This window comes from Dryobates pubescens, chromosome 11 (genome assembly GCF_014839835.1).
Source record: "Dryobates pubescens isolate bDryPub1 chromosome 11, bDryPub1.pri, whole genome shotgun sequence".
NCBI classification, from domain to species: Eukaryota; Metazoa; Chordata; class Aves; order Piciformes; family Picidae; genus Dryobates; species Dryobates pubescens.
In genome coordinates this window covers 21,790,968-21,817,919 of record NC_071622.1, presented here as the reverse complement: position 1 = coordinate 21,817,919, position 26,952 = coordinate 21,790,968, and the positions used below count along the sequence as shown (strand labels likewise).

Sequence of the window (26,952 nt, the reverse complement as noted above, 5' to 3'; positions counted from 1 at the left end):
GGGGAGAGGAGGGCAGGGCAGGGCAGCGCAGCGCAGCGCTGAAGGCCCTCCGGGTAAATCTCGCGTGAATTGGCTTCGAGTTTCTGAGTGCGCGGGGGAAAGCTCTGCCTGAGGAGCGGAGGCTGCCGGGAGCAAGGTTGGCCCTCGGGGTGTCTGAGGCGGTGTCGGTTGGGTGAGTGCGGGATGGCAGTAATTGAAGGGGGCCTGAGGGTAACTGGTAGGGCTGCGGTTTGGCCGCCTGCGTCCCTACTTTATATTGCTCCTGGGGAGGCGCTTGGTATTTTGGTGGTTCTGTTGGTTCTATTTCTGTATGATTTATTCCCCTCCCGGCTGAGGACTGGGCAGGGGAAGTAGCAAGGGTGGGTATTCTCCTAAGCTCTGAGTGGGGACGTGAACCTTTTTTCCGCCTTAGTGCGGCATTGCCCTCTGAAGAGGCTCATCGTAACGTTGTGCCGCCTTGTCTTCCGTTGTGCGGCCGCCTAGCGCTGTCAGTGTGCCCGCTGTGTGACAACTGTGGAAAATAATACGAGCTCCCATTCCGGGGGAGAAGCCTTGTCAAATGGAGAGGCGAGTGGCGCCACTTCGGGCTTGTTGCCGAATCCCGCGGAGTGGCAGAGCCCTTAGCCGAACTCCTTCGGGCACTCTGCCTGTCGTGTCCCTTCAGGTGCGGCCCATGTCTTGTTTTGAATAGATTTTCGTCTGTTCACCGCCGCGCGAAACGGTGTAGGCTTTTTCCTTTCACCTTTCAGGGAGCTTCCCTTGCGTCTTCCCACGGCGTCCACGATTGTTTATTTCTTACTTGAAAGTAGTTAAGTTGTTAAACTTTTCGTAAAATTTTGTAAAATTTTTACAGCTGAGGGGATTTTTTTCCCCCCCTGTCTACGCAAGCACAAATTTAATGAAAAAACTGAGCTAGTAATACTTTAATCTGGGGACTGTTCAGGTCCTGTGATCTGGTGGAGGTGAACTGTTACGCTGAATATGGATGATGGTATTGCAAAGGCTTCTTACCTAGACAGCTACACGGAATATCTACTTAGCTATCATAGCAGTAAAGATTAAATAATACTGAAGGGGAGCTAAGCTGTACAACTGCTTTCTGAGGGGACGCTTTGCAGTTTTCAAATAATTTGTTTATGTGTATTGAACTGTTGCTTCTGGATTACGTAAATGTCATGCTGTTGGTTTTTTTGTTTCGGGTGTTGTTGTTAAACGTGCATTTAAGTGTAAGTGGTCTCCTCCAACCTAAGTGAGCCTAGGTTTCTCTTTCGTTAGTGCTTTTAATTAAGTAACAGTTGTTTTGGACTTTGAATTTTGTGCTATACGCAGAAAAGGTTTAAGACACATAAGAAAATGTATCTTGCTGTCTTCTCTTTTGGCTAAACTTGTATTTCTATGCTGCCTTAAGAAGTTCTTATTTTCATACTGGTCCCTTCAGTTCTGGCTGTTCATAAATGATGTAATTTTTGCTGCTGGGGTCAGATTATTCTGCATCTTCACTCTAGGTAACTCCACCAAAGGAAGCTGAAAATGTGCTAGATTTTTTTTTCCCCTCTACAAAACTTTAGAGGTAGCATAGCTCAAAAGGGTTTTAAGCTTAATACATGTCACAGAACTGAAATTCCTACATGCTTCTTAGCAGTAATTACAGCTAGGTGAAATTTTGCTGCTGAGATGCTGCTGGAAAACTATGTTCAGAAGAATTAGCATATACTTCAAATTGATGGAGATGTGTCAGCTGTGGTAGGTTGGGGAGAAAAGCAAAAAGAGACTTTGTGAAGTGGGAACTTCATGCTGGACTCTGCAATTTCTGAACAATTTGACCTTGAACTATTTTTTAATTTCCTTTGTTGTTGAGAATTTGGCCAAGTATACCAGCCATGCTATGCAAATTAATAATTAGAGCAATAGAAGTTGACTGTGATGTATTGAGACTAATGTTGGCTGCTGGCTATGTCTTTTATGGCTCTTCATTCACTAGAAGATATGAAATGTCTATGGACTTTGCTTTTTATTGTTATGACGTAAGCTAATGATTCTTCACTGAGTTCTGTGAGACAAACTAGTAGCTGTGTACACTAATGATACTTTTAGGCAATTACAATGCCTTGGGCTAGTGAAAACACTTTTGGCTGTTACTGTAAGTGTTTTAATTGCATTCGTAAACAACTACTGTGAAGTGAATGTCAGTTTTGGAGTTGTTACCGGCTTTTTACTGTTGTTTGAAAGCTGGGAGAGGTATTTAGTGTGGATAGGATTCTTCCAAATTCCTTACGTTGCTATATTTCTTAGCCTTTCAGATAGTTAGAGCATGAAATTTAGCAAATTACAGAGTTGTTTCTATCTGTATTTCTTATGATGGCACTTGGAACCCATCTGCCAGAAAATAGTCCCTTAAGCACTTTATCTCCATTTCCCTTTATTAAACTATACTTCTGTTGAGAAAATTATCCTTATGGTATTAATTCTTCCTCTTCGGTCTCTAAATGGAGAGGGGATGAGGATCTTACCAACTTAACAGTGCTAACTGCAATATTCTTTCAAATATTTTGCTGACTTAAGCAGCATACATCAGGTTGTTCTGCTTTTTCACTTGAAATAATTATTCATTGCCTGTTTTCTCAAATTGGCCTTCTAAGAAGTCAAATGTGGTAGACCATGTGAGCATGTATTTGCACTATTAGAACATGAACTTCCGTTTTGTTGTGCAAAATAAGCTTGATTCTATAGTAACTCCTTCTTACTGAAGAAGGATGTATAATAAGAAAAATACACTACTTTTCAGAATTTCAATAATTAGTAGACAAGAGGTTACAGCAAATATGGAAAATTAAAACAACTTGCAGTATTTCTTTTTGAGATTGGAGTCAGGTATCTCCCTTAACTATACATTTTAGATAATGACATCTCTCATGGTTTTCAGGTTGCTGTGTTTTTGAGTAATCCTCAGACTGGAATGTTCTAGTAGGTATAATTACCGGGAAACAGATAGTTTAAATTAAAAATCTGACAAATCAGAACCCTCTTTTTTTTCTCCTATGTATAGCGTGAATTATCACAGACTTGATGGAGAATTGGGGGGGGACACAAATCACTTTTTTATTAAAAACCTCCAAAATACTGTGTTTATGAAGAATACTTTAAATTAGACTAAAAGGTTTGTGGGGTACTTCTAAATTAGCTAGCTCAGATATTGCAAAAGTGTGGAGATGGCTCATTTTTTGTGTAAGTTAAGACCCTTTAGTGCATGTTTGCATTTGAGTTCTGTTGTTGGTTTGTTTGGATTTCTTTTTCCTTTTAACCATTTACTTCAACTTTGGTCTGTGGTTACCAGGCTAAAGAGTAAGGCAGTCCTGAAAGAAGTTATTTGCTAGTACAGGTAGGGAGACCTCTCACAGGGTCATAAACTAAAGGCTTACATTTCTTCCGAAGTTGCCTCTGCAACTTTATGGGTAGCGTGTTTTGTTTTGCTTTGCCTCAGAACACTAAACACCTATAAATGAAAAAGTGATCACAGTCTCAACTATCAGAGAAGGGCAGCCATTGTGATAACTCCACATCTGCCCATTACGCTTTCTGCAAGTCACTGCTGGTGTGGTGAAATTTGTAATTGGTTTCTGATGATTTCATCACTTTCAGAGATTTAGATTAACTGATTCAGATCCAGCCAGCTGATGCTTCTGCGCTGGCAAAGGGTGTCCAGGATCTGCAACGGTATTAGTGCAGACACTTCCCTTAAGTAACTAAGAGAAGATTCAGTACGTGCTCTACATCCATACAACTGCTAATCTGTTGTGAGCTAAACTTGAAAAAATTCTAACTAGCTCACAGAAGGCTATCAAACTGCATTAGGCCTTCATTGCATTTGATGTCTCAAATACAGAAGAATAAATCTGAGAACATGCATGCACTTCTTAAGTACAACTGAAGTGTGCAGTCAGATAACATAGATCACCATAAAGAAAGAACACAGTGCATAAAGGCAGCTGGGTAGTATCAGACAGCGTGCTAATGTGGTCATCAGTCTTCAGCATTGGATTTGTTCTAGAGGCTTAGATGTTTGTGTGTGGATGCCATGGGAAGGAAAGCTTTGCGAGCCCAGAGAATTTGTTTGCTGTTAACATCTGTAAAACTCCCAGATGGGAGAATGAGGGAAGGAGTGTAAAAAGCATCACTGGAAATCAATTGGTTGAAGGAAATAGGCATGGAAATTACCTGTGAATGAGGCATAGATGGGGGTTGAGGTACTTGGAAAGGGAGAACAAATACTGCAATAGTAGGAGCAATAGTAGTTTCAGCCTGGAGAAAAGGAGGCTCAAGGGGGACTTTATTGCCATGTGCAACTACCTGAAGGGTGGTTGTAGCTAGGTGGGGGTTGGTCTCTTTGCCCAGGCAACCAGCACAAGAGGACACAGTCTCAAGCTGCACCAGTGGACGTTTAGGCTGGGTGTTAGGAAGAAGTTCTTCGCAGAAAGAGTGATTGGCCATTGGAATGGGCTGCCCAGGGAGGTGGTGGAGTCACCATCACTGGAGGTGTTTAAGAAGAGACTGGATGAGGCACTTAGTGCCATGGTTCAGTTGATTAAGATGGTGCTGGGTGATAGGTTGGACTTGATGACCTCAAAGGTCTTTTCCAACCTGGTTAATTCTGTATTCAATATAGAACTGTCTACTGTATCCCTTCATCAGCAGAGCACTGAAGGGGGTGTGTTCAAGTCCTGTTAATAAGTGTGTAAATCCATATTTTGTTGTATTAAGGTGGTGATGTCCTGAATTCTTACCTTGAAATGGGAAAAGCTTGATTGCTTTAAAAAGACTGGTGTTACTTCCCTGTTACAAAGGCATGATTGCTAGTAGTATTCTTTCTGATACTGTTTAATTACAGCTAAAAACTATTTGTTAATTTGTGAGCCAGAGCACATTATTTTTAACCAAATTTTGCTTGTATTATGTCAATTGAAAAAGCAAGCATAGAAAGTTCAATCTCTTCTGAGGGTGAGGAAGGAAAAATAGAGGAGATAGTTTAGAAGCTCTAAATGACCATAAACCCATGATTATGACAAGTTTAGATAAAAATCTTGTTAAAGGTTATATGCATGTTTTGGAAAACAAATGTTTTCACTGATGTTTGTAAGGGTATTTTTTTCTTTAATAAATCAATATCCAAAGGTACCTTAGAGAAAGCTGTGGACTAACCACCCCTACAGTATCTGTCAGTGAGTAAAAGTGTCTTAGTGTAACCATAAAAAGCCCATTTGTATTTAAAAATTAAATACAACTCTCAGCACTCAATAACAATGCTGCTAGACTTGGAAAGGGATGAATGGTGCTTGGTTAACATCAGAAACCAATTAAAAAAAATCAGTGATGTGGGTTTCATGATAGGACTTCATGTGTAGAGCAAGAAAATGGGAGATCCTGTAAGTTTATCTTAAACACACGAAAAAATCATACACCTGTACATCTTCTGACTGACTTGGTATTTTCAGCAGAAAATGTGAAGAAATATTTTGTTTCGTTTGTACAGGAAGTTTTGTTGTCAGTTAGGTTTCTGTCCTACAAGTGAATTGTTTCTGTGTAATATTTTCATGAAATAGACGTTGAACTGATAAATTCAGTGGATGTTCTCTAATTCATTACTGTTCCCTGTACCGCATTTTTTCAGAAGGTTCAGAGGAAAAGTTAAAATATGTTGCTATCTGTGGTGAAATGTCCTTCTAAGACTTGCTTCTATGCAAAATTTGAACTTTTAATGAGTTTCAGGGGAGCATTTTTCCCAAACTAAAGAATTTCTGTATTTTTTTAGCAAGTTTCAGCATCCATTATATTATCATTTTAAAATATTACCACTTTAGAATGCCTAGATGTTCTTCTGCTTAATTGTTCCTCTTTCCATGTTGTACATTCTTTACCCCTTAGCTAGGCAGGCACCAGTTAATCCAGAGGAATAAAGTAGTTATTAACTGCAAAGTAGGTCCTATTAAACTCTCCACTTACAGGAAAAGATGAAACTCTTCTAGGTTGACTAAGCAGGGGGAGGGGGAAAAACAATGGAGAACCACATTTTAGCTATGGTATGTGGTTGAAACATTTGAAAGACTAAGGAGAAACTGTTTTGATCTCTGTTACAGCAGAATCTGGTAAATATAATTAGCACTGCTTGTAGTTCTGTTTTCTGTAGGTGCGTGGAAGTGCACTTACTGACATGTTCTCCTTTCAGGTTAAACAGTTGTTCTAACATGTCCTTTTCAAATTCCTGTCTTTATACAATGGTTCAGTGTGTGCATTTTCAGCCTTGCATGTAAAACTATCTGCATGAATCAGAGCAGCTGGGTAGGACTTTGACGAGCACATTCTGGAAAAAGCGTCTAATGTGACCATCTCCTTTCACTTATTTAAGAACAGTGTGATCACATGGCCACATCAAAAATGTGTGTGCAGATCCTTATTTGGTAATGCATTAATAACCTTCATCTTGTTTGCGATAACAGCAATTAAAAGCAATACCATGTAGATGAATCACTTTTCCAAATGAATTAGTCTTGTAGTTTCTCTTTTCATCATGACTGAGAAAATGATTTATTTTCTACTGGAAACTATGTTTCCTGTCATTATTACGGAACAAAGGAAAAAAACCAACCGAACAAAAAACCCAAGGAGTGTGTGGATAGGGATTATGCAGACATCTTCCACCTACACTTCACCCTTCCCCTCCTTACATGTGGCCTGTAACTATGGTCAGTATCATGTATATTCAGCTTTTTTTATCTTAGCTATGGTGTTTACTCATAGCTTTTTTATTATGTCAGGAAAAAAATCCAATAATTTTGCAGAAAGGAAAACAAACAACTTGGAGACATGGCTTCTGTTTCTTAATTATGGAACATGACTGAAGTAGTGATAAAACTAGATGAGCTATCAGTCTTCAGTAGAAACATGTGGAGTATCTTCACCATTAGGAAAACATTTCTATAATGTCTTATGTTCCAGTAATGAATGTTCTGATCTGCTGGTGTGTTTGTGCTGGTTTTCTAAAATAGCATAAATGCTAATACTTAGTAATAGGCTGAGAACCATTGGAAAGAAAGACTGCTAGTTCAGATCAGGTCACATCTGAGTCATATCAGTGCCACTTCCTCAAGATTTTTAGCAACAGCTGATGTGTAAGGACTATCTTTATTCTATAGGTGCCCTGAATTCTCTGCTGCCCTGCTGAAACAATAAGTTGTCAATTATATTGGTGGAAGAAAAACTCCTAGAATTGCATTCTGTGAATGTAGGGATTGCTACCATAGTTAACACAAGCACCTACAAATTGTTGCAGGTGGTTGATGCTCTCACTTTTCTATGGATGAAAGACTAAAAGAGAAGCTGTTGTATCCTGCTTCCACTGGAGTAGATCTGAAATGAAACATTCTGCATATCCTAATGTTTCTGAGGTGATAAGGCAGTTACAACTAATTTTATGTAGGCTAATTTAAATAAATGCATTTAAAATGCCTTTAAAAAAATCTTTTTTCCATTCCAGTTTCTTGAAGGAAAGTCAGCAAAGGTTGTTGTGGAAACTTGCGCTGTTTTTCCATTGTCCTTTTCCTGTTAATCAGTGCATAGCGCTACTGTTAGGTCACAAGCGTTCTTCTACTCCAGGATACATTTGGTGGAAGAACTGGTAGGGAGCCAGTTGCAGTTCCCAGGGTCTGAGCTCGCTGGCCTTGTGTCCAGTCTCAGCTAGCCCAGAGCAAATGTTACTTTGGTTTGTGCCAGCTGGCCCTCATCTGTGGAATGGATAATGCTGGACTTCAGGAGTACTGTGTGAGCTGGGTATTCTGTCTCTGTGCTTCTAGGGAGATTTCTACCCCATCTGTGCTGTAAGAGTGGGGCTGAATCCATTCAATGTTACTGTCAATTTAAGTCTCACTTTTACTGAAAACTGGAATATTAGAAATATCTTTACAAGTGTTATAAAATGCTTGTTTAAACTTACTGTTAACACCACCACTTTATTCCACTTGGACAACAATACAGATGTACTAACTATTTAATGCTTATTTTCCAAGGTTTGTAGAGTCAACAGATATGAAGTTAGGAAAATTAGGGTAGAAGTCTTTACATCTTTTCATGTTGTTTGCTTTGGAGTTTTGGTTTCTGGTTTGGGTTTTTTTGTTTGGTTGTTTTGGTTTTGTGGTGTATATAAATTGTCTGTGAGCCTACAGGCAAGGGATAACTTTGTTGCATAGGAACACAGGGAGAGGTGACAGGAGAGGCAGCATGGTTGCAAGTAGGAACCGCTACAACTCAACCTTTGCTACCCAGAAGTAAGTTTTAAGTAACACGCCTTTTGTGTATGTACACTTAAAAAAAACTCCGCAGGAAAACAGTGACAGAGCCCCGCCAAAATGAACAAAACATCAACCCCCCCGAAACCCCAAAGCATAAAAGTTCCCACCAACCCTGCTTGGTAGTTCAAAAAAAATCATTCAACTCATTCATTAGTAAACATAAAGCAATACTCTAGTTTATATGACAAGCCGGCAGGCTAGGATAATGAGTACTCAAACTCTTTTCATCTAATGTGTTACTTGGGGCAAACCTTAAGCACTTGGCCGAATCCCTAGTTTAGACAGTATTTGTGTATCATTGAGTGCCAATGCTCACACTTGAAGCTTGTGTTAGAAAGTGGTAATTCCGTAGAGCATCTAGTGAGGGTACTCATCTAGAGAATGCTGAACTGGTTGTCCATTAAGCGTCTGTTTATCCTAGTAATTAGTGTTTGAAAGCAGCCATAAGTAGATGCTTCGGGGGAACTTAGACTAGAGCAAGAGCTCGGCCCTCTTTTCACCTTCCCAGCTTCCAAATAGTTACAACTATGGAAACTCCTAACCTGCCTTCCCAGTTGAGAAACTTGCAGTGGATCTCTTCTAGGATTTTTTTTTTTTTTTCAGTATCCCACAGTAAGAGTTTTGAGTTTCTAGCATCCTTTGTCAGGGAATTCTACCAATTCTAGAACTTTATTGTTGGAACTGAACTTTAGCTAGTTTGGTGTGGTGGCTCTGGCTGAGATTGGAGCAGATCATGGACGGTTCATGCATCCTTCCCCTCCTTTCTCCATCATTTGTAGACCTTGTTGACTTCTCTCCTTTTATAGACTGAAGAGCTCAAGCTTCTTCAGTTGTTTCTCACATGGAATCACAGAATGTTAGAGGTTGGAAGGGACCTCTAGAGATCGTTAAGTCCAGCTCCCCTGCCAAAGCAGGATCATCTAGTGCCAGCTGCACAGGAATGCATCCAGGCAGGTTTTGAAAGCCTCCAGAGGAGACTCCACAATCTCCCTGGGCACCCTGCTCCAGAACTCCATCAAGATAAATTATATCCACTGCTCTTCCTTTATCCATTTGGTGATGCCTTCATAGAAGACTGTCAGATTACTCAAGCAAGATTTCCCCTCCGTGAATCCATGCTCTTGATAACACTCTTTTCTTGGCCTCCAGAACGAGCTACTCCATCAGCTTTCCAGGGATAGGGGTCAAGCTGACTGGTCTGTAGCTGCCCAGGTCTTTCTTTTTGAAGAGTGGTGTGACATTGACCCTCTTCCAGTCCTCAGGCACCTCCCCTGTTCTTTCAAAAATCATGAAGAGTGGTACAGCAACAACATCAACTAGCTGCCTCAGCACCATATCAGGGCCTGTGGGTTTGTGCACTTTTATTCTGTCCAAGTGAGCTCTAACCTAATCCACGCTGACCAGTGGAGAGTCTTCCTCCCTTCAGTTTTTCTCTCTTGCCTCCAGTGTCTGAGATTCCTGAGGTATTATTGGTATTATTAAAGACTGAGGCAAAGAGGGCATTCAGTAATTGCACCATCGCTGCATTGTCTGTCACCCTGTCTCCCACCTCATTTAACTATGGACCACATTTTTCCCTATTCTTCCTTTTACTGTTGATCTATTTAAAGAAGCCCTTCTTACTGTCTTTCACTTCCCTAGCCAGCATTTGCATGTCTTTGATCATATTCTATAGTCCTTCACAAAACTTTGTTTTTTAATATCATACTTGGTTGGTGGGATTTGAGAGGAACAGAACTGGACAGTGTTATGGTGTAGATACACTATTGGTAGTGTGCTGTTTGTATGGGGTTTTTTGTTCTCTATTCCTTTCCTAGTACCTTCTAACACTTAATTTGCTTTTTTCCTGCATAACAGGCAATCTTGTTTTCTTTTTTATACTGATCAGAATTAATCAGTACTTTTTTATTTTTTATAAACAATTTCCATTTTGTATAGTATACTATTCATGTTTAGAGAACAGAGTATCATGGCAGCCTGTGTGACTCCTCTGTGACTACTGAAAATGTGTTCCGGGTATGAAAGGCTTGTATTGCAGCAGTATGTTCTTTCTTAAAACAATTGCCGGAAAGGCTGTAAAACTTGCTACGATCGAATAAAGAGCAACTAGTGATGGAGGGAAAGGGTGAACAGTTACGAAGGCTTAAACTCTTTATCATATTAAATATCTTGTTATATAACCAACATGGAAAGGCTGATGGTACTGGAGTCAGAAGTCTGGTTGGTATAGTGTGATAAATATGTGATTAAGTTTAACTCTTCATTTGCATATGGGCTGTTTCAGAACAGAATTCTTTGAGTTGGGGGTAAGCTCCTGTGTGATAGCAGTCTGAACCACAAGAAGTTAGGACGAAAATCCATCCTTATATGTAAAATTGAAAGCAGGAACTTGAACTGCTCTCTGTGCCCTGGACTGATAACTTCATAACAAATTGTGCAAGATTTGTCAGAACATTTTCTTGTAGGAAACACAATTTCAGCTTTCTTGGGAATTTGGTCTTTTTGGTAATGAGAAGATATTTCTCCTTACTAATTTTGCATGCTTTTGAAAATATGGATGTCACCAATGTTGTAAACTAGTCGAAGTTTATAGTGGTGGCTGTGGTTATGTAAGGAACCCTGTTAAAAGTTTGACATGATTAGCATTTTTTGTGGTTGACCAATCAACTTGTTTTGAGGAAGAGTCCTTTTACAGAATTTTATGTAGGTGGGAATTGAAATGGACACTGAATCTAAGTAAGGAATTGAAAAGCACTTTGGGAATCTGTATTCTTTTGTACCATGGGAGCCTGAATGTGTAGATGAAAGTACTTTGCTTGTGTATTGCTTTGTGACTACAGTTTGAAGGTCTGCTTTTGTTCTTCTAAGTGCAGTCTAATCAGCCTTTGTGAGGCAAGGAGGAGTTAATTGAAATACAGGATAGCCAGTCCTAATGACTGTGCCTACTTGCAGGAAGTTGTTAATTTCCTCTCAGCGATGGAAAGATAAATTTGGAAAACTTTTCAGCTATAGTAGAGATTGTGACTTAGTAGACAGGAATCAGGTATGAGAAAGCAATTCTTTGTTACTGATGTGTAAGTTTGCTATGTTGCATTGATAGATCAGTGTGCATGTACTATTGGTGTCTAGTCAGGATTTTGAAGGTAGTTGTAACTATGTTTAATATAAAATCTACTTTAGACTTGCCTTTTTTTCCTAGTGTTGTGTGTACTTCTGTGTAGGGCATAATAAATAACTTTCTAAAGAGAAGAGCCGAACCCTATAACTGAACATACAACCAATGATACTAAGTTTTAATGTGAAAATATGATGGACGTTTTCAGTTGTAGCATTTATAGTACCAAGAAAAATAAGGCTAATTTAAAAAAAAACCAACAAAACAAAAAACAAACCCCAAACAAATAGCTAACAATGCCTGCTGTCTTGTCATGTCGACTTTCCAAATGAAGGCTGTATGAATCACAGGCTTAAAAATTGCTTTTGCAAGTTAAGAAGTGGTAACAGTATATCTCTCTGTGATAGCAGTATGCTTGACCTGTAAATTCTGGAATGCATATTTAAAGTGAACTTTTCCACAGAAGAAGTTAGAAACATATCCTTTGGCCTGCTGACAGAGGCATAACTGCATGTATACTCTAGTAATATTAGAAACATTATTTTAAAGTAGATACTGCCTATATATAAAATAGAAAAATAATATTGTTGATGCTAGGACTGATATAGCTTAAATATAGTGAATTTAATTGTCTGGGCTGACTCTATAGCATGCAGTTTCATTTAATATCTGTTCTAGAACCAAAACAATACCAGACCAGGTCTTTCTGGATAGTTTTCTACTTCTAAATGTAGGAAGCATAGTAGACGTGTCCTATGAAATACTGTGTCACAGTGACTTAACTGGCTTCCCTTAGAGAGATATTTATTTTTGTAAAGCATGACTATGCCTAGCCCACCTCATTTCTTTTTTTTTTTTTTTTAACCTGTGAGGAAATAAAAAGTCCACAAGCCTTTTTAATGTAAGCTTTAATTGTCAGTGAATTGCATTAAATTGCATGTGCTTCAGGAAAGAAATTATCATGTGTAATATAGAAACTGGGAAAATGCTTTGGGGCATTTAATTTTGAATATTTTACAAGTAGAGTGCCTCAAACACAATTTACACAATATGAAAATACAAAATCAGTGTGTCTAGTTAATGAAGTATGGTGCTTAACAAAGCTAATGTCATCGTCTATTGTAACTATAATTCTATTTTTTAAGTTTTTTTTTGTGTGGTAGATCTCTTTATTTACATGTAGAACCAGCCCCAGAAGGTTTATGTACAAAGAACTTTACTTCCATCACAGTAGCAGCATGTTTCTGTTATAAACTCTGAAATTTATTCCTGTATGTAAAACTACCTACAGAAACTGTTAAGAAGTGGGGTTTGTGTGTAGAAGGTCTTACTCACAGTCCAAAAGTATAAACATAGCTCAGTCGGAAACTGCATACAGTTAAAGATGGCGAGGAGAAAAAGTCATTGTCAGCGTTTTTTCTCTAGGAAAATAATACATGATCTTATAGGAAATTTTACTACTGTATATGGATGTGCTGTCTTCAAACTATGGCTGATAAATGCCACTTTAAGCAATTCATTAATGTGTGTTTGCAAATATTATGATACTTAATTGTGAAAGAGCTTTTTATGGGGAGGGATTTGGCTCCTCTGCCTTGACATTTACGTACACATGTGTATTTATAGTTGTGATCTGTCTGGAATTTGCCTTTGTGGTTTTGTTTGCTCTTAAACTTGTTCTGTGATCTACTCCTGTCTTTTTCAGCTTTATTTCTGAGGTTAATAGGTGAGAAGTGCAGGAGAAATTGCTTAATTTAAAAGAAGTAATGAGCATTTTTATTCAACTTCAAACACTTAAGGGAATAATGACACTGTTATGGTTCAAAGCTTTTCCTTAATTACCTTATACTGGTGCTAATTTATAATTAATCTGGAGTTTGAGATCAGTGTAACTATTACTGTGATTGTTTCCTTTATTTTGGTCCTTGCTTTTTGAGAGAAACCAACTAATCCAAAGTTAGTGTTACCAGTGCAACTGTTCTGAGGCCTGAAGTGGTATGACCTTGCTCCCGGTGTTCTGCCAGGCTTCTGATGTGTAGAACTTGTCCATGTATGTGAGTTAAACTATGGTTGTCAGTGAGAGTTATGAGAAAGATATTTTTAAAGCAACAATTATTTCACTGAAATACTAACTTGGGTGGAATGCAGAATATGACTATACAAACTCACATTCAGATTTGAAGGTGAACTGTTGAAAAAGCAATTTTCAGCTTTAGATTTAAAAAGGAACTCTTTCTTGTTTTACAGAAGTGATTGTCAGTTTCTTGGTTTTGATCAAAGAACATAGAAAATCCTTTATAATCCTAGATTATAGTGGGCTTATATTAGGCAAATTCTATATAGATTCAAAGTCTCCTTCAGTCTTCCTGAGAATTTTTTTAATAAATTGGCTGTTCAGCTTTTAAAAATAATTTGTTACAGTTGAAGACACACCACTTCCCCCCCTCCCCCCCCCAGTTAACTTAACAAAGCTTGAACTGAAATGTCCATTTTGTGTTGATTTGTTTTGGTTTTGTGTGTGTGGTGGTTTTTGTTTGTTTGTGTGGGTGGGTTGTTTGTTTTGGTTTATTTGAATTGTCATAAACAACACTAAGGGAGCACTGACCAAGTACAGGCTGAAAACTTTCTTAGTACATATTAAAAGTACTATATAAAGTTGGCTATAAGAACAGGAAGATGTCTGAGACTGCCTTGTTTGGCAGAACATTAGTTTACAGAACTGACTACAAGCAAAAGCTTTGTAGATACTGTTTGCCCTACAGTGATGATAAAAACTTTTTTCCTCTGTTTGCTTGAAGTGGAATGCAGCTGTTGTATTCTAAGGCTATTTAAAGAAAGATCTGATGATACAGATGGCTAATTGATTCATAGTGTGATATATCACAGAAAGATGGATATGGTAAGAATGAACTTCAAAACATAGCTGATTGATGGACTTTTAAAAAAAATCTGTTACATTTTTGAGGTGGTGTTGCAGCCAATGTATTACTGGATTTATGTTTGAGAAGTCGCTTAGCATGCTCATTCAGAAGCACTCCTAATCAAAGCCTTAGATTGTGGCCTTACTGATTTTATAGGTACATAGTTTGTCAGCTTGCTCCTGGAAGGCTTGAGAAAATTGCAGGATGTGATGCTGTTGGGTTGTCACAGCTAAGGCCAGCCTTGGCTATGTAGGATCTGTCGGGTTGTGTGCTGTTAATACCTCCTAAACAAACAAAATCACAGTAACCACCTTTTCTTTTAGTGAAAGGTAGAAGTTCAGATGCAGGATGAGTGTGCATTCCAGGATGCTGCAATTAGAACTGTTTATGAGCTTCATGATACTTGGACACAAAATGTCTGAAGTAAGAGGTGACCAAAATGCTAGGGTTATGAGAAATGAATTTACTTACAAAACACCCCTGTAGTGTTTGTAAGTTGCTCTACAAAGGAGAAAGACCTCAACACAGAAGTGCAGAAACTTCTAAAGAACGAAGTAATCCTCTAAATTAGTTCATCTGTCACACACTAGAAGATGACTTCATCTGGGTTTTTTTAGGGGACACTAATTCGGACATTTAAACAAAAACTGAAAATCTTATTCACACACATTGGAAGCTGAATCTTTTCATAGTCTAGAATTTATTTTAGTGCTTCCAGTTCTAGATGTATGTGCTGACAGGGAAAATAGGACTATAGAAGAAAAACTAAATAGGTGTTTCTCCTTTTAAAAGCTGTTTTATTTTCTGTTTATCTGAGCCTATTTGAAGGGACTGCAATGCCTGAAGTCCTTGCTGTGGACAATACATAAAGGATTTTCTTTTGTGAATAACTGGAAAAGAATGTAGGATGAAAGTGACAATAAAGAATTACAAAGATCAGATAAACCACAGCTGCTAGATTTTCAGAAGTTATCTGTCCTAACTGCTCTAATACTAGAAGATTGAAAGATGTGAAAGGTTACCATACTTACCAGATTTAGTTGTCTGAAGAAATGCTCTAGATGCACTAGAAGTGCATGCTAATCTTTTAGTAATCATCATAATAACAAAGTTTTCACTGAATCTGAGTCATATCTCTCAATCTATTACAAATTGTTTAAAGAATTCTATAAGCATGTGAGAGGATCTACAGTCTAGTTGTATGTCCTAAAGATCTCTGATTATATGATAATAGAAAGGTCTCAGCATAGAGAAAAGGAAGGAGCACGCATTGTGGAAGGAGATGCTCTGGTTCTCCTATCAACTCATAGAACATATGAGATTCCAGATTGCAGTTTCATTCTAACATCAAGATGCTATGTGGGGCAGGAAGCACAAGTAACGTAGTCGTTGCTGTACATCTCACACAGAATCTTGAGTAATTTCATTTTGAGGGAATAACATACCTAATGAGGGTATAACTTGGCACTTGCGCCACTTACACCTTGTATTTTAAACTAGCCACTTCCAACTGACCAGAGGTTTTGAAAAACTTAATGAAAAATACAGTCCTGAAACAAGCCTGAACTATTGCTGTTCTGACAGTTCTATTATAACAGCATAGTTGCATGTGTATCATGAGGGCCTCCTTGAACTCTCACTGCTGGGAGTGCTTCAAGTGATTTAAGTTAGGACACTACCAGAGGTTGCTCAAAGCGTACTGTGAAAGCACAGCTTAGCATAACTCCTTGTACTGCTAGTTTTGCAAGAGAATTTAAGACTGCTTTCAATTTTATTGTGTCAATAATGATGGAGTAAGCATGCTCTTGTAGTTCAGAGTATTGTAACTGCTGGGTTTGGATGGCAATTTGTCATATTTGCAACCATTTCTTGAATGTAGCAAGCTTAAAATTGCCCACTAAAACATGTGAAGTAGCTTGGTATAGGGTGGTAGTGTTCCTACTGCTTTCAGAACTTAGTAGTGGAAAAACTGCCAAGTTCAAGATAAGCATCTACAAGCAATGCTAGCAGTTAACAAAATTAGCACTTTTGAAAGAAAGATAAAACAAATGGATGATCAGTAAAAGGCTAGCTTTATTCCATGTGGAGGTCAGCAGCAACTTCCTCTTTGAACTATAGAGGTCATTGATTCTGTATCCTTGAAGTTTCCAGTGTTCCAAAAACGAAAGGCCTCAGAGCTTTGTTGTCAAGGGGAACTGATTCCTTCTTTCAAAACTGTTTGGCTTCTGTTACAATTAAAATAACTACAGATATGCAAAAGTTCTTCTCAAATATGGTGATGAAATCTCACCTTTATTCTGTCATCTTTCCCACTCCTACTCCAAGGAGAATGTTTAAAAAAAAAAGGGGGCGGGGGGAAAGTGGGAAGGGCAAATCCTGGATATATTGAGGGAATCTAGTAAGTTCTGATACAGAAATTGGAGAATAGTATGAATCAGGTTACTATTCTCCATTTGAGTGTGATGCTCCCTTGGGTGCTATATGCTGCTTTTCTTAAACTTTTTTTATCATTAGAAGGTAATTGAGCCTAATTGTCTTCATAAAAGTAACTTCATAATTGAGGCTGCAAATGTCTTCATACAGGTAGCATCTATATATATTACTAAGATAGGTACTTTGTTCTAGGAAAAATACATTCTTTTTCAAGCTGTGTTAATCAGTCTTGAAGTTTACCTTCATATGGACAAGTAGGGCTAACATAGCTGTTAATTAAAATCTAAAAGAAATCTTGCAGGCTTAAACCATTCCTTCTGCGGAGCATGAGAAATACTTCAATAGCAAAATCTGCCCTATGTATTGTAAAACGAATGTCTAGGAACCAGATATTTTTCTGTTACTCCCGTAGAAGAAAGCTATTTGCTTGGTATGTTGCTGTCCTTGTATAATAGTCTTGATATAGCCTCCTGTGTAGAAAGATGCCAGGATGGAGAGTAAGACATTTAGTCTGTTTTAATTGAGTGGCTTCAGTTGTGGTAAATTGAGTGGTATTTCTTGCTCAGATTTAATTCCTTGCTGCTCAGTAGTATGTGGCTGCAGTCAGCTGTGGTTGAGGGTGGCTTAATTTTATTTTTAAACAAATGAAGTTACTCTTTCTGAAGTTTTGCAGTTAAACTTAGATGTAAAATAATCTGTAGCCTTTGCTGGAAAGGGTACAAAACCACACTGATAAGTTTGGAAATCAGTTACATGTACAGCTGTATAGAATCTGCGATGTAAAATGCTGTAATTACTTTCTGTGGGCTACTTCCTTTTTGCTGCAGCAGTTAGCCTTTAGAGCTGACTGGATTCAGCTCTGTGGTGAAAGGCACTGTATCACACTGTTCAACCTTTAAACTTTCTAGTTGCTTGAGAAGGGAGAAAATAGAATTTCAGCATTTTCTCTGTGTGTGTGCGCATGCGCTTGTATGTGAGAGAGAGTGCAAGCTGTGCAGGCTGTTCAGCTGGGGCAGACGGGGAAGTGACGTCCTCTATTATGTGTTGTTCTAGAAAGAGCGGAGACACGTACTGTAGATGGGAGGGCCCTAAAGAGGGCTGTGTCTTGTCCAGTGTGCGTGATTATTTATAAATGAGTAACGGGGGAAGGAATGAGGTACGGAGAAACTGTTTAGCGTTTCCTTAATGTATTGGAGAGTTTGTTGTTTTTAAATAGCTCATTTTGTTTCAGTTCTGAATTTGATTTTTATTTTTCCTTCTCTAGCATCTCTTCGTTGCTAAGACTACTTTGTTTATAGCGAAGAAAACCTGAATTCCTCCAACAGTCAGGATGGGGAAAGATTATTATTCCATCTTGGGAATTGAAAAAGGGGCTTCTGACGAGGATATTAAAAAGGCTTACAGAAAACAAGCACTTAAATGGCATCCAGATAAGAACAAATCTCCCCACGCAGAGGAAAAATTCAAAGAGATTGCAGAAGCTTACGAAGTGCTCAGTGATCCCAAGAAGAGAGACATTTATGATCAGTTTGGGGAGGAAGGTATGTCTGCCTCTGTTTATACTCTGGCCAATTTCATTATGTTTCATGAAGCAAGATAAATGTAGATGATGCAGAAAGCATGATATGTGTTGATTTTTTTTTTTTTTTTTTTTTAGGCAATGTCTTGGATGTTTGACTCTGCTTTTTTAATGTAAAGAGTTTTAATGATGATCTAGTTTTACTTATTTTAATGTGGTTTTATGGTTGAGAGTTTGGTTGGGTTTGGTGGGGGGTTTTTGTTGGTTGGTTTGGTTGGGGTTTTTTGTGGTGTTTGTTTTTTTTTTTTCCCCCCTCCCCCCCCCCACCGCACCCCCCCCCCCCCTTTTAAATTCCAAATGCTTGAAAGTCAAAATGTTACTGAATAGAAAAACTTTCTGAGGTCGCTTGCTACTGCCTTCCCTTGCCATAGCACTTTTTTGAGGTGCAGTTGAAAAGAGATGTATTCTTTTCTTAAATTTTTACTAAAGTCTGCTTAACTGAGGCAGAGCAGTCCTGAGCAGAAGCCCAGGTGTCCAGTCTGTAGTTGTCCTTGGCTTCTTGCCTGGAGAGGAAAGAATTTGGCTGATGTCATGAAATACCAGAACAATTTTTTAGCTTTAATTGTAAACAGTGATAACATGCCAAGAGAATGAGGCCTCAGAAATGTCATATTTATCCTAAAATGGTTATCTGAAGAGTATAATTGGAGGAGGTGGGGGTGTTAGTGGTTTTTTGTTGGGTTGGGCTTTTTTGGTTTGCCTTTTTTGTTGTTTTTATTTTGACCAGCGTGACTTTCAGTCTTATGATTGAGCAACAGAGGAAGTCATTAATATCCCTCCCCTTAAAGATTTGGTATCAGAAATTCCATATGAAATAATTACTTCCCTTGTGACAAGTAGGTCCAGTCATTCATGGCCCTTTTTTTTGTTACTATTTTTTGTTTGTTGTTGGTTTTTTGCTAATATAAAGGAGGGCACTTAAATAGCAGTCCTTTAGGGAGAATTGTGTGGTTTTAGGATTGCATAATAAAATTTGGTCCTCTGTTATATGTAGGACTTAATACAATTGTTAACATTCATAAGTTCATGTAGAAGACCTTCAGCTTTTACAGAGGATGCAGGCTTTTTTGTCTTTTGCTTCATTGTATATGTTCAAAGCTATAGTGCTTCTACTGAAACATTCTGGGGGAAAAAAAGTGTTTATGAAGATACCTCTTGAGGTTTTTTGCATTCTCACTTCTTACCCTGCCTCCTTTCTGTGAATCATTATAGCTATTTACTCTGTGGATTCATTTGCTTTTTGGGTTCCAGTGCAGCATCTCATCTTAACTAGTTTCCCAAAATACTGTTTTAGTCACTTTTGTAAAAGAGCTTGAAGTATAGCATATAGAGCAATGCAGACTTTGGCATCCTAGTATGAAGTACTTGAAGACAGAGGTTCAAAACATGTATGTCTCTTCATTTACAGTATAAAACTAAACCAAATCATGAGTTTTTAGAATGGTGAATATGGAAATACCTCCTCATGAGCCTTGGTTGCTCTTTAAGCTCTCCAATTGCATCTAAGAGTGCAACTGATAGTGAAGAGAGAAATGCAGGGGATTGGAGGAAGAAAACCTCAGTGTTTTTACAGCCAGCAACTTAATGTACCTTCAGTAACTTTTGGCTAACTATTTTAGGAAGTGTGTTTTTACTATCACAGGTTGAATTTGCTGACCTGCCTGCTTTACATTAACAATACTGTGAGAGGAGGTACTACATATGGTCTGGTATTCAGAGGAGAAAAGCATTCTGATGTCCGTCACTGTTGCTATTGATAACCAGTATGAAGCTTATTCACAGATGATCTAAAACAATGAGACAAACACTACCCCCCTCCCCTTTCAAATTTAGAGAATGCATACTTACTAGTGTAAGCATCCACATTTTCATGGCTATGGAAGTAGAATAGCAGCTGTAGTAGTGAGCTATAAAATTGAAAAAAATATAATCAGGCATTCTGATTTTAGAAATAAAATTCCCTTAAGAAGGCTCTCAGTCTTTTACCTTAAAGGTTTGAAAAGGTATCCTGAAATGGCCACATAGTGGTTTGAGCCTTAACTGGAGTTTTAAGAGCTCAGATGGTAGCAAACCCAGAATTCCTCCCCACTTTTCCCAGATAAGGAAAAAGGAGCGAAAGAAGAGGAGAAAAAAAAAAAGGGGGTGGAGGGAGGTAGGGGAAAAGAGAAGGAGGTAAATCTCCTACTGCCAAACTGACTCCAGATTATTTTTTGGTAGAAGTAAATTTTTGACAAAAACATATAGCAGTAACAGGATTTGCAAGGGTAAGGAGTAAGGATGAATAGGAAAAATATACAAAACAAAATTTTGATGGCCTTGTATCTCCCTCGATGTATGTGGATTTCAGTCCTGTAGAGGAGTGTGGGTGCAGCAGGGAGAAGACCAGGCCCAACCATGTGGTAGAACAGGAAGGCTAGCAGTGGCTGTTGGTCCTTTCGAACAGGCGAGGCAGGAGGAAAGAGCAAATGGCTGCAGCATCTTCCTTTTTATAGGCTTGCTGGACAGGAAGGGGGAGTGGAATAGACCACCTTTGACCCAGGGTACCCCTTCTCCTGGGAGCGGGAAACCAAGTCCCTCTCTGTTCACCTGGATCAGGTTTCTTTTGTCCCTTGAGGAAACAAGGATCTTGCAGCCCTCCCCCAGGATAAGTGTAACCCAGCACAGGCCATTGAAAGAGAGCATTAACTGTTACAAGGAAATACTTGTAGATCATCTGTTGGGAAAGAAAATTGATTTTAGCTGGATTTGGAATTAGAAAGCATAAGTACAAGGAACTGTCCAGTGAAAATTGTAAGAAAAGTACTATCAGGAAGAAAAGGGATGCAGATCTTTCCTTTTGGAAGAAAATAAGATAAAAATCCAAGGCTATTTGAGAACATTCTGATTTTTTTGCACAAAGATTTCTGTACTCAAAGGGGTCTTAGGAACATCGAAGATATTTTCAGTTGTGGTCTCATTGAAAAGAGTTCCCAATTTTCCTAGCTATTTTACATCATAGGAATGCAAGCTGTAATGAGTTTGGATTTCTATATTGAGCATTAAGGAGGCATGTGGCTGCTTGATTATTGGCATGTTACCTTTTAGCCAAAGTGAACGGCAGGAAAACAGAGGTAAAGCTAATTAACTCTGAGTTGACGCTGAGCTATGGAGACTAGGAAGATGTTGCATATGATACTGCATAACTTTTCTCAGAGGTGGTCTTGAAGAAGCATGCAACTCCCAACAGACTTTGCAGAACAATAAAAAGTCAAGTCAAGCAGACATATTTTTTTAAGAAGCTAATTCTTTGAATAACTGCCTTTATTAATTTGAAATAAAATTGGCAGTGACAATACCTGTTCTGAAGTAGGAGTTGTTCTAGAGCTTCAGGAACTTTGTTGCTGTTCAAGCTATTGCATTACTAGTTGGTACTGCATAGTCTGATGGTGAGTCTTCATGGAACATGAGACCTTTCACACTACTGCAAAGACCTTTGTGACTCATTAGTTCTGATATTGTCACACTTTACAATTGGAAAGGTTATACTAATATTTTATTTGGTTTTGACTTCACTTATTTGTCTTATTTAGGTCTGAAAGGAGGAGCTGGAGGACCTGATGGACAGGGTGGTACCTTCCGGTACTCCTTCCATGGTGACCCACATGCTACATTTGCAGCTTTCTTTGGTGGCACAAATCCTTTTGAGCTCTTCTTTGGAAGGAGGATGCCTGGTGGGAGAGACACTGAAGACATGGAGGTGGATGGTGATCCATTTGGATCATTCACTAGTTTTAGTATGAATGGTTTTCCAAGGGAAAGGAATACAGTTGGTAGCCAGTTGCGTCGTAAACAAGATCCTCCTGTAATCCATGAACTTAAAGTGTCATTGGAAGAGATCTATCATGGCTGCACAAAAAGGATGAGGATTTCGCGTAAAAGGCTTAACCCAGATGGTAGAAGTGTCCGAACAGAGGACAAAATTCTTACTATTGAGATAAAAAGAGGATGGAAAGAAGGCACCAAAATCACTTTTCCAAAAGAAGGCGACGAAACACCCAACACAATTCCAGCTGATATTGTTTTCATCATTAAAGATAAACCTCACTCTCACTTCAAGAGAGATGGATCAAATATTATCTATCCTGTTAAAATCAGCCTAAGAGAGGTAGGTGTCTTTTTTTGGTAGAACTCTAAATGTTAAAACATATGATATGGTAGAGTGGCTATGCTGCATAAGCTCTATAGCATCATTAAAGTGTTTTGTGGGTTTTTTTGTGGTTTGATTTTTATTTTGTTTTTAATTAATTTCACTCCTGTGAAGTCAGCTTCTGGCTGCAGAGCACATTTATAGTGGAAGCAATAACTGTTTTAATAAAAGTGGAGTATTTCAAGATACTTAACTATAGCTAAATACATATTAGGCTGAAGTAACAAGTACAAATACAATGAAATGCATTCCAATATAGTATGCTTCCTACTGCTGTGATATGATTGCTATTTCCATAGGACAAAAGTAGAAAGGTCTTAAGTATTTCCACTGCCAATGAATTCTATGTCTGCCTTTATATGTCATAAGTTATTTCAATGTGATTTCAAAGTACATAGAGATTGATTTCATGAGTTTAAATTATGGTGAACAGGTGTTATACAATTTTTGTTGTTATATATAGCTCCTATAGCTTTTAAAAATTCCATTCCAAGTCAAAATGCATTGACTTTCAAATAGAAATATAAAAAAGACAATTGAGCAGAGTTCTTAAGGATCTGAAGTCTTGACATGGCTAAGTGTGTGTTGTTTTTTCTTAAGTAGCATTAAGTGGATAAATAAATTCTTACTTGCATTGTAAGATTCTTAACTAAAAATACATCTGAAGTTATGTGAAGCCCCTAAAATAGGATGAGAGGGGGAAAATACTGAAAGGTTGATGTGGGTAATACAGTTCCTTCATGGGTAAAGGCCTATTTAGACATTGCATTCCTCTGCAAATTGGACATTATCAACATAGACAAAGCATGCTGAATCAGATGAAGCTGGAGGAATCAAAATGTTATTATTAGAGACCCTACTAAAGAAAACAAACTATTGGATAAAGAAGGAGAAAGCCTATGGTATTTCAGTTTTGATGCATGAAAATAGTTGCTTCCTTTTCTTTGAGCATCACCAATGCTTACGTAAGATGGCTGTGAAATTTGATGTGCTTCTGCTTATAGACACTTAATTGTTGTTCTGCAATTTGATATAAGATAGGCTGATACTGTATTAGAGTGTACTCCTGTGCAATGTAAACAGAAAATGGAACAGGACTCTAAATTTCTAGTGGAAACTGAGAAGCTGGATGTATTTAGAGAAGTATGAGGGAAGAGTTTCCACTGTGCTCAATTACTGTATTATTTGATAAAGTCTTTTGAAGCATGTATAATCTCAGTTGCCTTTCAGTGACCATCACCTAAGACTGGTAAGTTCTGTGTTGCTCAATGACAAATTGAAGCCTTCCCTTTTTAGAATAGGAACACTGTTATTTGAATTTTGACAGCTCAGTTACACACAGAGGAAATACCGTTTGTTTAGAATACTAGTCTTTTCTAACTAATCCAGATGCAATTGTAGGTATAAATAAAGTTCTGACCAATTTCTTTTTCTCATGATGCAATCTTTCCTTAGGCTTTATGTGGCAGCTCTGTCAATGTGCCAACGATAGAAGGAAGAACCATACCCATGACAGTAAATGAAGTTGTAAAGCCTGGGATGAGAAGAAGAATTATAGGATATGGTTTGCCATTTCCCAAAAATCCTGACCAACGTGGAGACTTAATTATAGAATTTGAAGTAATTTTCCCAGATAACATTTCTCCAGCTTCAAAAGAAGTACTGAGGCGAAATCTTCCAGTTTCATAAAATAAAGACTCTATATGTCAACATTTTAAATAGGACACTGGAAATGCAGAAGACTGGCAAGTCTGTGCTTTAAAAGTGCAATCTGTAACAACTAGTGGAATATTTGTGATTGTTTTTTGTTTGTTTGTTTTGTGGGATGGGGGAGGGGAAACACTATAATGCTGCATGAGAAGGGTTAAATACAAATCATACAGGTGACTTCTGCAGTAAAATTTACAGGGAAAACCACTTGTTTTATTTTACATCTTTCCAATCAGAAAAGCTTATTCATTATTTTGCCTATTGTAAAATGTAGTCAGTTTTTATGAAGTCAACACATTTCATGTTGGATGAGGCCTTCATTAGCTAAGTCTAGTTGAGAGGCATCCCTGCCCATGGTGAGGAGGTTGGAGTAGATACCTTTAAGGTCCCTTCCAACCTAAGCCATTCTGATACAGTACTTAAGCTCCCAAGTACTTTATTTCCTGTATCCCTACCCTATCTGTAACATTACTGTTTATATAGAAATTGGAGATAATAGTAGAAACACATGTGTATAAATATTTTAAAAAGCAAAACATGAAAGATACCATTTTGATACATTGCTTTTCACTGCACAAAGCATAGGCTGGGAAAATCTGGGCTCCTTAACCAGCCCATAGTGGAATTAAAGCATTTTCTCTATTGCCCCAGAACGTGTGAGGACTGTGAGTCTAGCGAAAGGGCATGTGGCTTGAGGAGTGAGAGTGGACATTTGCTATGGGATAGTTCCTCAGCCTTCAGGCAGAACAGCAAAAAAAGATTCTACAAGTACATAAACAGCAAATGGTAGTTTTGCTGTCAAATAGGGCAGGGAAACTTGGGACAAACAGCATGGAGAAGGCTGAGGTATTCAGTGCCTTCTTTTAATCAATCTCTACTGGTAAAACAAGACTTCAAGGAATTCCAGAGCCCTGAAACCATAGGGAAAGCCTCCAGACTTTCAGACACCTCAGATTAGGGTGCACTTAAAGTCCGTGAGCCTGACACGTTCTACTCGTAAGTGTTTAGAGAGCTGGCTAATGCCGTTGGACATCCATTCTTAATTATCTCTGAACAGTCATAGAGACTGGGACATGTTCTGGTAGATTGCAAAAAAGCAAATATCACCTCTGTCTTCAAGAAGAACAAGAAGGAAGATTTTGGGAGCCGCAGGCCCGTCAGCTTCACCTCAGTCCTTGGGAAAGCAATGGAGAAAATCCTCCTGGAAAGCATTTCCGAAAACACAAAATAGAGGAAGGTGATCAGGAGTACTCAACATAGGTTTATAAAGGAGAAAGTGGGCTTGGGAACTCATTGCCTTCAACAGTCAGGTGACTGTTGAAGGCAATGAGCTTTGTAGGTGATGGGAGAACAGCTCATGTTGCTTAGTTTAGTAAACAGACTGATAAAGTACAGGTTAGATAAGTGGAAAGTGAGACAGATTAAGAACTAGCCAAAGAAGTAGGCACAAGGGAGCTGTAGTCAGTAGCACAAGGCCCAGTTGGAGGCAAGTCGGTAGTGGTGTACCCTGTGACTCAATGCTGGGTCCAGTACTATTAAATTACTTCATTAATGACCTGGATTATAGATGAAGTACATCCTCAAGCAAGTTTGTGAATTATGCGAAACTGGGAAAATTGACTGGTAAGACCAGACAGATGGTACACCACCTTTCAAAGGGACCTCAATGAGCTGGAGAACTGGACAGATGACTCTCCTAAAGTTCAGCAAGGGGGAGTGCAAAGTCTTGTTCCCTGAGGAATAACCCAAAGTGTCCTTCAAGCTGATTGGCTGGAAAGCAGCTTTGCTGAGACTTTGGGGTCTCCAGTGGACAACAATGCACCCTTGTGGCAACAAAGGCCAAAGCCTTGCTAACAGGCTGAGGAATATGATCCTACTCTTCTCACTGATGAGGATGTATCTGGAGTACTCTGTACAGTTCTGGGCTCCCCAGTACAAGGAAAATACAAACTTACTGGAGAGGATCGAGCACAGGGCCATGTGTAAGAAGCTCAGAGAACTAAAATTTCAGTTAAGGGGACCTTATGACTGCATATAAATACCAGATAAGAAGGAATGCAAATGTGGAAGCCAGGTTCTTTCAGTAGCTTTAGTAACAGGACACGAGCTAAAAAATAGGGAATTCCACTTGAACACTAGGAAACACCTTTTTATTCTGAAGAGTAGTCAGACACTGGAACAGGTTGTCCAGAACAATTGACCATACCTGAAGATACTCAAAACCTGACTGGACGTTGTTCTGGGCAGACTGCTCTAGCTGGTCATGCTTGAGCAGGCATGTTGGACTAGGTGATCTCAAGAGATTCCTTCTAACTTAAATGATTCTGTCAACTTGGATTTCTCCCTTTTCTCTAGACAGTTCTATGGACTGTGCTCTTCAAATGAGACATAGACCAAGGATGGGTAGTACTGATATGACAGAGTCAAAAGATGCACAAAGAAGACTCTAAAATCATTTGGCTAGTGCACGTTTTCAAAGATCATGCTGATGTCAAGAATTCATTATTTTTGAAGGCTGAACTTTACTCCTGTGAAGAAGAAGGAAAAAGCCCAAGTCCCAGCTAAAGGAGAGTTTACTTAAGACACAAAGTGGGAAGGGGTTGCCCATAACTTTCCTGTGCTTGAATTAAATCTTTTCTGAACACGCATATGAGTTACTTGTCTTTAGA

At 38.6% G+C, this 26,952-nt stretch overlaps 1 protein-coding gene across 5 annotated transcripts; it reads left to right on the top strand.

Moving 5' to 3' along the window:
* Positions 1–43: 43 nt before the first annotated feature.
* On the top strand, positions 44–25,593 carry DNAJB4 (DnaJ heat shock protein family (Hsp40) member B4). 5 transcript variants are annotated; one of them, XM_054165387.1, is made up of 4 exons: positions 44–136; positions 18,073–18,349; positions 21,957–22,531; positions 24,029–25,593. In XM_054165387.1, the coding sequence occupies exons 2-4, from the start codon at positions 18,139–18,141 to the stop codon at positions 24,260–24,262; spliced, it is 1,020 nt and encodes a 339-aa protein (XP_054021362.1). In that variant the 5' UTR covers positions 44–136; positions 18,073–18,138; the 3' UTR covers positions 24,263–25,593. The 5 variants fall into 5 exon arrangements, with proteins under 5 accessions (XP_054021362.1, XP_054021360.1, XP_054021363.1 ...); XM_054165385.1 differs by having other exon boundaries at positions 68–172; XM_054165388.1 differs by lacking the exon at positions 44–136 and adding an exon at positions 17,820–17,922.
* Positions 25,594–26,952: the final 1,359 nt, after the last annotated feature.